The sequence below is a fragment of the Berghia stephanieae genome, chromosome 5 (genome assembly GCF_034508935.2).
Source record: "Berghia stephanieae isolate SIO BIC M18660-M18661 chromosome 5, UCSD_Bste_1.3, whole genome shotgun sequence".
Taxonomy (NCBI): Eukaryota; Metazoa; Mollusca; class Gastropoda; order Nudibranchia; family Aeolidiidae; genus Berghia; species Berghia stephanieae.
Window position 1 is genome coordinate 80,916,918 of NC_088364.1, and position 11,925 is coordinate 80,928,842.

The window sequence follows — 11,925 nt, forward strand, 5'->3', positions numbered from 1 at the left end:
TACTAGGCTACTACATTTTCCAATATTACAATTCTAATATGTCTTTTATCTTCCAATATTATCTAGTAGGTTGATGTTCCTTCACACGCTGACCTCTCTTATCACCCGATCACTTCCTGGGACACCCTATCCACTACCCACGCCATGCTAACGCTTCATTCATAATCCAACCATCATTGACTACAGACGATACACGTTATTTTGCATTTTATTTGTTTTCCATGTTTATTTGTGTTTTGTTGTGCTGACGAAGGGTTTGTACCCGAAACATCCATTGTCTGTATTGTTCCCTTACGAAGCCTCTCCATTTTTACTCTTTCTTTAGTGTTTTCACGATCACAGGATTCAGACAGCCCCTGTCGTTTTTTACTATATTAGATTTAGTGTTTAAAATGCCAAGCTGGCATTACTCTGACTGTAAAAGTGTCAATGAGTCAACTTTCTTTCATTTTCCGTTTCCGAAGTTTCTCCTTAGTGATTTTATGTAAGGTGAGTCAATGAAGTGAGTTCGTAAATTCTATTTTCTCCATTATCATTCCGATATCACTCGGGTCCTATTTTCCATCTTGATATTTTTGTTTCAAAGGCATTGTCATTGAACTATTGTTTTAGTAATTTCCCCTTTTCCCATTTTCTTTAATGCAATGAATGGAAATATTGTTCTAAATGAAAAGTACGGAATCTTTTCATCAGAAGCGAATGGCTTTTGACCTTAGCAGACAATAAACATACACATGAAGTTGAAGTAACGGTGTTGGTATTTTATCTGCTCTTTTTAAATATGGAAATGTGCTTTATTCATGAAAGGTTTGCACTTCAAATATAACCAATGATACCGGCTCTGTAAAGTATTGGTGTTTGTCTAAACCAAGATCAATACTAGACAACTACATAATGGCATTGCGAAGACATTTTCACTCTCTCCACCAAAACCGGTGTGTTTTGGCGTTGGCAATGAGGATGACACAATATCTTCTCCAACAACGAAAATATACCATTGATCAGGCTTCAACCATGAAGCCCATGCTGATTGACTCCAAGCTTTTTCGTCACTGCTTTAGAAAAGAACAAGGACGTGCCTTTGTTAACACTGGTTCAGGGACCTGGGCGATAAAAACAAACATGGACTCAAATAACAACATGGATCGATCACCCAGGTAAAAACATTTTTTTATTGGCTGTCCTTCCACAAGTTCCTGGCCCTAGCTTCGCTTTATTTTTTTTAAATTGGAACTGATATAGCTTTTACAATTATGAATCCTTTTTTTAAACGGAAGTGTCAATTGCCAAGGAGTGAGTCCTTGGTAGTTGACGGTTCATCAATTGCCAAGGAGTCAAATTGGAACTCTGCAGCCGCATGTGGTGATTTCAGTCGGGCCTCAATCAGCTGCATGTGGTGATTTCAGTCAATCCTCGATTTGCGCGCATACGAATCTCGAACCCGTCACTTTCTTTTCTTCCATTCGCCATTCACTCATTCCTTGTCAATCGTTGTGGAAAGGATCAAGTCCACACTTGTTGGCATTTGTTTTTAATTTTTATATCTTTTCACGAATTCCAAGATGATTTAAAATAATATCAAACAAAAATTACTGTTGATTTCGGATTCGGCGGGGAAAAAAACATAAGGACGAGGTGGCAAATCCCTGCCAAGATGTCCTAGATTAAAAAAGAAAAGTAAGATTTCCTTTATTTTAAAGGAAATATACTGCACATCGTCTTAATACGGAATAATTAACGTAAAACATTTGTGCAACAAGATCAATCCGTGGCATTAATAGTAAATAGTTGATGATCTACCAACTGGCAAGGTCCGTAACAAAAAGAGGAAAGATGAGAGAGAGAGAGAGAGAGAGAGGGGGGGGTAGGGGGGAATGACAGAGAAATACATACACAGAGGAAAAAATGGCAGAGAGGGAAAAGAGAAAATGACAGAGAGAGAGAGTGTGTGTGTAATAGAGGAAAAAAAAGAGAAAACGACACAGAGAGAGAAAGAAGATTAAAAGAGAGTAGCTATTAATTCATATTAATACATAACATCACTCTGTGGCAATGCATCACTTCGTGACACTAAAGGTACTCCGTGGCAGTTAAAAGTACACATGCGTAGTTGATGAACTGACACGGTCCTTGGCAATTGACGATTTGACAATTGTCAAGGTCCTTGGCAATTGACGCTACCTTTTTAAATTTTTTTTTTTTTTTTTGTTTTGTTATGTTTTTCCATTTTATGTGATTTATGTGTTTATACGTGTGTTAGAGAGAGAGAGAGAGTCCTTTGTTTATTTTTTATTTTTTTAAATTTTATTTTCCTCTCGGATAAAATTCAAATTCATTATTTTTATGACATGAAAGATATATGTTAAATTTAATCTATGAATTTATGATATGAATGATCTTTGAAATTTGAGACCAAACCTTATTCACTGACTTAAGGAGATTGAGCAATAGACGTAGCTTGCTCATTCTGTTTGTTAAGTATGGTCACCCTTAGCTTGCCCAGACCAGAATACCCACTTTCTCTTTTTTATGGAGGAGACGATCTTGCAGTTTCCATTGCTATAACAAGATTGCGTTTAATATGTCCTCTCAGGGTTTTGCAATACCCATTTATTACTTATTCCTCTCTTGATTTTAAACTATTTATCTTCCTATTAAAAAAAAAAAAAGTAAGTCAAAGAAATAATAAATTCTCATTATCATTGAAGGTGAGGGTCCCGATAGCTCAGTTGGTAGAGCACTCGCTTCACACACAAAGGAACCGAGATCGATCCCGGGTGCAGTCGAGATTTTGTTCTGACCCCCCCTATCCACCCAGCAGCAATTGGGTAGCTGGACATGTTAGATCAGGTGGAAAGTACTTTGCGATAGACTAGTGTCCTATCAAAAGGGTAGCAAGCAATTGTTATTGTCCGTTTCACTCTATAGAAACTGGGATAGACTCAGGCTTCATGGGCCTGGTGGCTCTGAAGGACTTTTGTCTCTATTGAAGGTTTTATGGTTCAGGTGGGAAGTTGTAATTTGTATTTAAAAACGTATAAATCAAGGGTTGCTATAAACAAATTCTTTTTCCTCTTTTTCTCTGTGTGGTTCTTCCTTCTTAATTTCACCACCGAAATGATTCCCTAAAATAACTCTCTGCTTATTTTCATGGCATCATATCTATTATTAAGCCTCAATGTAACCTATATTATTTTGTTTTTGTTCATTTTTTTTTGTTGTCTCTGTGCCATTATCGGTTTTAGAATTAGAAATGTTAACATAGAAAGTGCTATCTGTGTGATATTAGATGGATAATGTAAACATTTAATTTCCTTACATTTCAGTGAAGTTCTAGATGGCAATGTTATAAATGGGAAAGTGATAGCTGACCAAATCAAAAATGAAATCAAAGATGAAATTGATGAATTGGTGAAATCTGATCCCAAGCAAAGGAGGCCTCATCTGTCGGTTGTTCTAGTGGGAAGTGATCCAGCTAGTGTTATATATGTTCGCAACAAGGCTCGTACAGCAGCTGCTGCAGGCATGTCATTTTTGATTTACTTTTTATCTATAATTTTTTAATTATAAAGTCACAGAGTCATGACCAATCTTTATTAATTTTTACCAATCATTTTCCAATCCAATCAAATCCAAAATAGTTGCAGCGTCATCTGATGAAGATTGACGCAACTTGGTCTGACGGGGGGGGGGGGGGGGGGGGGGGGGGGGGGGGAGGGGGGCATTGAATTAATATTATTTATCTTTTGCATTTAAACAGGTTGAGATAACTATAGAATATTGCCGGTCTTTTTTTTTGTTCTGACATTTTCAAGGATGCCGTTCGATGTGCGAATGGTACTTGGGAAGAATGACTGTTTCTGCACATTAATTCTAGAATATGCATATGCATTTTCTTTTCTACCGTGTTTTTTCAAGGTGTTAATAGGGATGGTAGTGGTTCCCTGATGCTGAGGCCCTTGAACAACATATTGAGCTTTTTCTCTGTTCATTAAGTCCTCTGAATGAGGCAATGAGGAGACATTGCTTTAAAGATGTTGAAGAAAATTAGGCTGAAAGTTCAGTCAACTCAGTTTTACGAGGCCGAAAACATGTCCTTACAAAAAGGTGGACTGTGGCTATAAAAAGAGGCTGAGACTATGTTGAGAAGTAGCATTCTACTCGGCTAATGCCAAGCTTTAATTTGAGGTATGATGCATTGTATTGATTCAATTTGTGTTTAAGTAATAAGCAGAGTCCCATTACTTTTTGACTCACCCTCGTATTTCATGATTTTAAAAAATGTATTTTTCCTTCTCGCTTCATCTACTATATAGGAATGACATGTGATATTCTGCGAATGCCAGATACTGTTACACAGGAAGATATTTTGGGAGAATTAAAACATTTGAACTCAGACAAAACTGTTGATGGAATTCTTGTACAGCTGCCACTGCCAAAAGGTATAAGTGAGAGGTTCATCTGTGATGCTGTGCTCCCAGAGAAAGATGTGGATGGATTCAGTGTTCTCAATATTGGACGATTCTGTGTAGACGAGCAGGCCTTTATACCTGCCACTCCACTGGGTGTTCTTGAAATCCTCAAACGATTAAGTATGAGATTTTTTATAACATGTTTTCATCTGATAAATATTCCATGAACTTTTATATCTTTTAAATATATGAAATTCCAGCAGAATAATATAATGTCGAGTGGTATGTTATCTTATCTCATAACAAAAATGAACAATATTGAAGAATAGTGACTGGATTTTTGACAAACCACAAACTCGAGCGTTATGCCCTCACTATGGTGTGAATGAATTCTTGTCCATAGGCTCGTACCAAAATTATTAAGCCTAATGGATAATTTTTACCAATCCATTGGTTGATATGAATATATGAATGATATTATTTGAATACATTTTGAATATTAACTTTGACCAAAAAGAAAGTAAGCATTAGATTCAAAGTTGGTAGGGGAATATAACATTTGTCAAAATCTGAAAAGTTATGATTTTACATTCAAAATTTGAAGACTTTTCTCGAAACTTACATATGAATGTATATGACATTTTAAAATAGAATTTTGGAATTTTGGTTTAAATTTCTTTGCAAGATTCTAAAATGGTCTGTCTAATAATGCCGTTTTATGTAGTTGTTTTGAAAAAATAAAGTGAATTGATCATTTGCAATTGAATGAATGTTATGGTTGGACAAATGATATTGCTTTTAGTACAATTTTTATAGCGAGTTATAATAATTGTATTTTCAGGAGTTGAAACTCAGGGCAAGAATGCTGTTGTTTGTGGGAGGTCCAAGAATGTAGGATTACCCATTGTACTGCACCTTCAGGCATCAAGGAATGGAGACTTAAGTGCAGGTGAACATTTTAAAAAATAAAATTGTACCAAAAGATTATTAATAATTGACATATGTCTGCAAGGACCTTTATCACTGGTGAGATAGACATGTGGATATTGCATTACATTTCCATTCCATCTGGAGGGCTCGGGGTCAGGCCTTGTTGTCAGCATCTTGGGTTTTTTTTCCCCTCGAACAAGAAATTTAACCTCTCTTACTCACACTTTGTTGTACTGCTCTGCTCCTGATGACTGTGTTATCTCATTATTTTTTTCGAGATAGACAGTAAAGAAAAATGATTCGTTGGCATTAATTTAGGAATTTATTATTGAAATTAATACAGTGGTTTCTCGATATAGTGAGTTTGATCCTGTTTCAGGTCTTTTTAATTAATTTATTTTTTTATTTTATTTATTTTTTTATTTATTTTTTTTTGGGTGGGGGGGGGGGGGGGGGGGGGGCTCACCACCAACCTGTTTACTAAGAGTCTCTATAGATTTTGCAAAAGCAGAAATAAAGCCATGAACTGGACATGGTCTCATCATTATGTCGGGGATCCAGGATATTGCACAAGTAAAATGGCAATTTTCCAACTTCTTTTTCAAACATTGGTCCCTTTTTTTTTTCTATTATATATATTTTTAGAAAGGAGATATTACTTCACGATGCTTTAGTAATATACTTCAACTGGTATATGACTTCTTTGGGAGTCTGCAAGTTATTTCTTTAGAAAGATAGTTCATTTTTTGGATGCAAAGCCTTTTCGATTGAATAGCTAAGGGCGACAATCATGAAAACCTTACATTTGATTAATATACTATCATTTATTTCCCTTGGTAATTACTTGTGGAATCGTGTACAAAGTCACACACACACACACACACACATACACACACGTGGAAGATGTGCAAAGTGTCATTATGGATGTGTGTAGGGTGATGTATTTTTTTGTTTTTTTGTTGTTTTTTTTATTATTAAATCAAGATTATGAGAATTTAGTCAGTTATATTATATTTTCTTTAAGTAAAAATCAGTTTGTTAAAGAAATTGAATAGATACAAAGTAATAATGGGAAAAGTTATTACTTAAGAAATAGTTTTTAAAGACGAGGGTTTGTTGAATGTCTAGTAGTAAGCCTCACAGTCTGAATGACGCTTGCTGAGAATTGTCTGATTCAGACACAGAGTTTTTTTAAATTTGAGGAGTTTAGCTGTTGTCAATTGTTTCCATTGGTCACAGTCCTGGGCCAGAGTTTTGGGGCACTGCAGTTTTTCTTAGTTCTTCAGGGATTAATTCTGCCTCAGCTGAATTAAGACATTTTTGATATGTAGAGAGATCCTGGTTCAGGGTAGTTGCTATTGATATTGGTGGCCTCCCTACATATTTGTTGCCATGAAGGAAATATTCTGTCATTGCAGTTTGGGTTGGGATGTTATCTTCATGACGTAAGATGTGACCAAATAGCCTCCATCGCTGTTCTTTATTATTGTACTCAGGCGTTGGACCCTGGTTTTGTCATAGAGATCAGTTTTTGTAATTGTCTCTGTCCAATAGATTCCGATTACGCAACGTAATTGTTTGCAGTGGTATGAATTGAGACTTTCTAGTTCTTTTTTTTGTGAGGCCCCAGGTTCCACAATTATATGTCAATGTCGGAATAATCAGTGCCTCGTAAATCTATATTAGTTTATTCTCACTGATTTTGATATTTGTTGAATGCAGGTTCATTATTTTAAATTTGGAGTGAGGAATCTTCAGCTTGTATGTGTGGCCAGCCATTTAGGATCTAAAATAAGTCAGACTTTATCATTATAAATTCAGTTTAGATTGATATATGTCAGAACAAAAAGCAGAAAGTCTAAGGTTTATTCCCATACAATGCATGCTGACCTTTTGAGATATTTTGTAAGATAATTAAAACGATCACACCACTATTTCAGGTGTTTGACTATTTATTTTAATATTGGAACTATATTAATTTAAGCATCATGACTGAATATCATAAAATAATCAAGGTATTTTGTTCATACATGAATATGTACGTTTACTGTTATTGTTTATTATAATCATGTCATCAAATTTAGAGTTTACATTTTTTTTTCACTTAAAATTATACGACATCTTCATTGTCAATACTGTTTTTGGGGAATACAGTTGGCAACAGTCCAGTCTGAGCTAAATACCGACCTCAAGGACTCAAAAAAAAAAAAATAACCCTTTCATTTACTTTAATTTTTAGCCATTTAAACAGGACACTGGAAGGAATTATTTTATATCTAAAATAAATTCTGATATTGCAAAAAGACATTTTATTTCGCCCTACTTGTTAAGAGAAGCTGTTATCTTTGTGGCCCTTGTAAGTTCTGAGAATATTTTATGGATATTGCTCTAAACAAAATCTAACGTTTTTTTAAAAAAACATCTTGTAGTATGTATTTTTTCGTAATTTCATCTTTAATCATTGACATATCTTCTAACTACAATTATTGAGATACCTTTTAATGTTTCCTCAGGTAATGCAACCACCACCATTTGCCATAGGCATACCCCACCAGACCAGCTAAAAGCTTACACCCAGAAGGCTGATATCTTAATAACTGCAACAGGAATACCGAGGCTTATCACTTCTGATATGGTCAAGGACGGCGCTGTTGTCATAGATATTGGTATCACAAGAATACGAGACTCCAAAGGAAAGTATAAACTCGTTGGGGACGTTGATTTCGAAGGTAGGTGTTGCAATCATCACTTTCCTTTTATAGTATTTAATCTTTGTCTTAGTTATGATTATGATGATTGATAATTGTGACCATTGTCTCTGTTTAACATAATAATATTGAGGTTAGCCTGACAATTTTAACTGAATTCATAATGGTAAAGTCTGATTGATTTTAGATAGGCCTACTACTGTGAGAAATGTGATGTTATCTCTGAAGCTCAAAGAAAAAGTTCGGTCTTTGTCAATGTGATTATTTTGATTTCTCACTCAATTATTGTTTTGTTCATCCCAACATGATATTGAGCTTTTGAGCTTTTAAATAGCGCAATATCCACTAAAAGTGCTCAAAGCTAATTACAAAGGGTCTCTAACCAACAGCAACACTTTATATGTAGAGCATGGCATGACGCCTGTAAGGCAATATTGCAATTTTTTTTTTTTTCGGACAGAGACAATGCTGTTAATGGCTATGTACTCAATTTACACATGAGTACGGTGAGAGAATGTGAGTAAAAGTCTTTTCCAAGGACTCAAGTATGCGCCGAGCGAGGCTCGAACCCAGGACCTTCCAATCCAAAAGCAAGTGTCATACCACAAGACCGCACAGCAGCACTGGTTACAGTAGTCATGATTGTTACAGTTGTGCATATACTAGGCAGGAATTCCATTTGACATATGATGATGGTATCTTTCCCTTTACAGGTGTAAAATCCAAAGCCAGCCTGATTACCCCAGTGCCAGGGGGTGTGGGACCAGTCACTGTGGCTATGGTTCTAAAGAATACACTCATGGCGTACAAGAAGGAAATTGACTTTTACCAGACTGCTGCTCACAGAATGACAAGATCCAATTCTTGATGTACATAACAACGTTGGAATTAATCCAACACTTAATTTTATATACAATGCCATTCTGGGTTTTTTTTTGTTCAATCATCAGCAATTTTTGGAAGTAGAATTCAATAAGGGAAAATCTTTCCTGCGCGTTGTAGATTCACTAGTAGTAGTAGCAGCATAAGGCTATGGTGGAGATGTGGGTCCAGAAGAAGGCAGGCCTTGTCTGGACACCGAGTTGGATCATTCTTAGTCTGACATTTCACCATCAGCTGTTCCAGCATGATTGGATCTGGGCTGGCATCACCTTCAGGATCATTAAGATATCAATTTCACGACAGCAACGTGACGATCCTCCACAAAAAGTAGATTCCCTTAGATGTCACATATTCCCACCTGTTCAACATTTTAATTGGAAACGGCTTGGGTTGATTTGTGACTGTAGTAGATTGCTTTTTCTTATGAAAAAGAAAAATGTGTTCGGCTACAATACCACGAAAACATTTGAGAGAAGTGGTTGTACTTGTCATATTAATCATCTACCTTGACAAGTCTGCTTTTTCTTGGCGCCTGGCATAAATGCAAGCCACCAAAACGGTAACCGATTAAATGCTGTAGACCAAAATCAAAGGAATAACAGATCAAAGGTTAGTTTTCAACTAACAAAAAAAAAAAAGCAAATCAAAAAATAAACAAAGCAAGTAAATTTCGTTTTATTTATTTGTGCTTGCAGGAGATTATTTATTTGTGCTTGCAGGAGATTATTTATTTGTGCTTGCAGGAGATTATTTATTTGTGCTTGCAGGAGATAAAAAAAAAAAGAAAAATTGACATTTTCCATTTTCATATCATTATTCTGAATTGGCACTTTGAGGACATTCATGAAGCAAGAGTTCGAGTCGAATTATTGTTACATCCGAAGTGGTAACAGATTAACTATTTCAACCATAAGCCCATAAATACTATGGATGGTACCCTCATCACCTGTTGATCCTTCTTCTGTCTCTTTTCTCATCATAAATGAAATAAATAACAATGTGATATTGAATGTAATCTTCAATTTAATATATGAAAACAGATAAAATGGACTTTTCGGGTTTTACCCTTTATCAACAAAACAGGATGAATGAAACACTACAGACTTCATTTCATTCATCCTGTTTTGTTGATAAAGGGGAAACCCGAAACGTCCATTTTATCTGTTTTCATATATTAAATTGAAGCTTACAATCAATTTAACATTGTTATTTATTTCTTCGAGCTTCGAGCAGCACCATTTACATCATCATCAATCTAAGAGATTTCATTTGTTTTGCTCTGATCAATGTCGCCATTGCTTCATCCCAAATTATTGTTGGCTTCTCTAGTCTTCCCTTACCCTTTTCAACCAGAAAGCCTGCCGTGTGATTTAATATGCAGGTTTTCTCAATCAACGTCTACTCTACCCCCCCCCCCCCCCCCCCCCCCCCCCCCCCCCCCCCTGTCTCCCCTCATGGAACTTATTTCTATCTTCTCAGGGGATGTTGACTGGCTGCCTTATAGATATGTCATGTTATCCGTCCACGTTGTGCGGCTATGTGGTTTTGTGATATGACGCTCGCTTTCAGACCGGAAGGTCCTGGGTTCGAGCCTCGCACGGCGCATAGTTGAGTCCTTGGAAAAGGCTCTATACTCACATTCTCTCACTATACTCAGGTGTTAAATGAGTACCAGACCGTTAACAACGTTGTCTCTGTCCGAAAAAAAAATTGTTATATCGCCTAACAGGTGTCATGTCTCGTTCTACTTGTTACGTGTTGCTGTTGGTCAGGAATCCTTTGTAAAGCGCTTTGAGCATGTTTGGTGGATATTGCGCTATATAAAAGCTCAAGTCCACTTAAGATTCTTTCAAACCAAATTTTGTAAGGCATTTATTTATTTTTAAAATATAAAAGACAATTTTTTTAGCAGTACCAGTGTAGTGTTAAAATATGAAAAGATTTCAGACAGAGCAGATAAAGAGAGAGAAAATAAGAAAAAATAATTGGGGGCAGCGTGGCTCAGCAGCATGGTCTCTGCTTCGTACCCATAAAGTATCTAGTTCGACTACCCGCCTCTTTGTGTGGCCTTGAGCAAGTCACCTTGCCCTAGCTCACTTTGCCATCCTACACTGCCGCGGCTGCCTGGGTTATTCCACGTTTCCCTTGGAATAGACCCGAAAGACAAATTTACCCTTGGGGATGAATAAAAGGGAATTTTATTTTATTACATTTTATATTTATTTTTAAGAGGAGCTCAAACCTCATATTTTGGGAGGATTTATTTTTTTCTTTAATTTTTTTTTCTACCTTTTTTGGCACTGTTTTATATATACATACCTTACATCAGATTTTAAAACATCTGTTTCTACCTTTCAAATGCATCAATGATATTGAAGTAGAACTGATTAACTTGTTTTAAATGATATAAAATCCTATATTGTTGTGTATCAATAAAATTGAAAAAATGAGATTTTATATTGCGCAATATCCACTAAACGTGCTTAAAGCACTTTACAAGGGGTCCCTGGCCAACAGCAACACTTAACATGTAGGACGGGATATGACGCCTGTTTGGTGATATTACAAATTTTTTTCGGACAGAGACAATGCTGTTAACAGCCAGGTACTCATTTCTCACCGGAGTACGGTGAGAGAATGTGAGTAAAGAGCCTTCTCCAAGAACTCAACTATGCGCCGAGCGAGGCTCGAACCCAGGACCTTCCGATCTGAAAGCGAGTGTCACACCACATAGCCGCACAATACCATGCTCATATCACTATTCCCTAAATGTGTAGTCACGTTGTATACTTCGATCTGATTTTCATTAATTTAGAAATTTAATGAATTTGTTTTTATATATCCGTCAATTTTGTCAATGACACCGATTAAGTTGATCTTTTGTCGGGGGGTTTTGGGGTTTTTTTTGCTTTTTAAAAAGATGTTGTTGCTGGTTTTTTTTGTTTTGTTTTTGTTTTGTTTTTTGTTTTTTCTCTCTTAATTTTTGTTTTTTA

General features: G+C 36.0%; 1 protein-coding gene across 1 annotated transcript; it reads left to right on the forward strand.

Moving 5' to 3' along the window:
- Positions 1-476: 476 nt before the first annotated feature.
- Positions 477-9,721, forward strand: LOC144973691 (bifunctional methylenetetrahydrofolate dehydrogenase/cyclohydrolase, mitochondrial-like). Its single transcript, XM_078916484.1, has 6 exons — positions 477-1,157; positions 3,327-3,523; positions 4,317-4,592; positions 5,254-5,361; positions 7,856-8,071; positions 8,764-9,721. The coding sequence occupies exons 1-6, from the start codon at positions 895-897 to the stop codon at positions 8,916-8,918; spliced, it is 1,215 nt and encodes a 404-aa protein (XP_078772610.1). The 5' UTR covers positions 477-894; the 3' UTR covers positions 8,919-9,721.
- Positions 9,722-11,925: the final 2,204 nt, after the last annotated feature.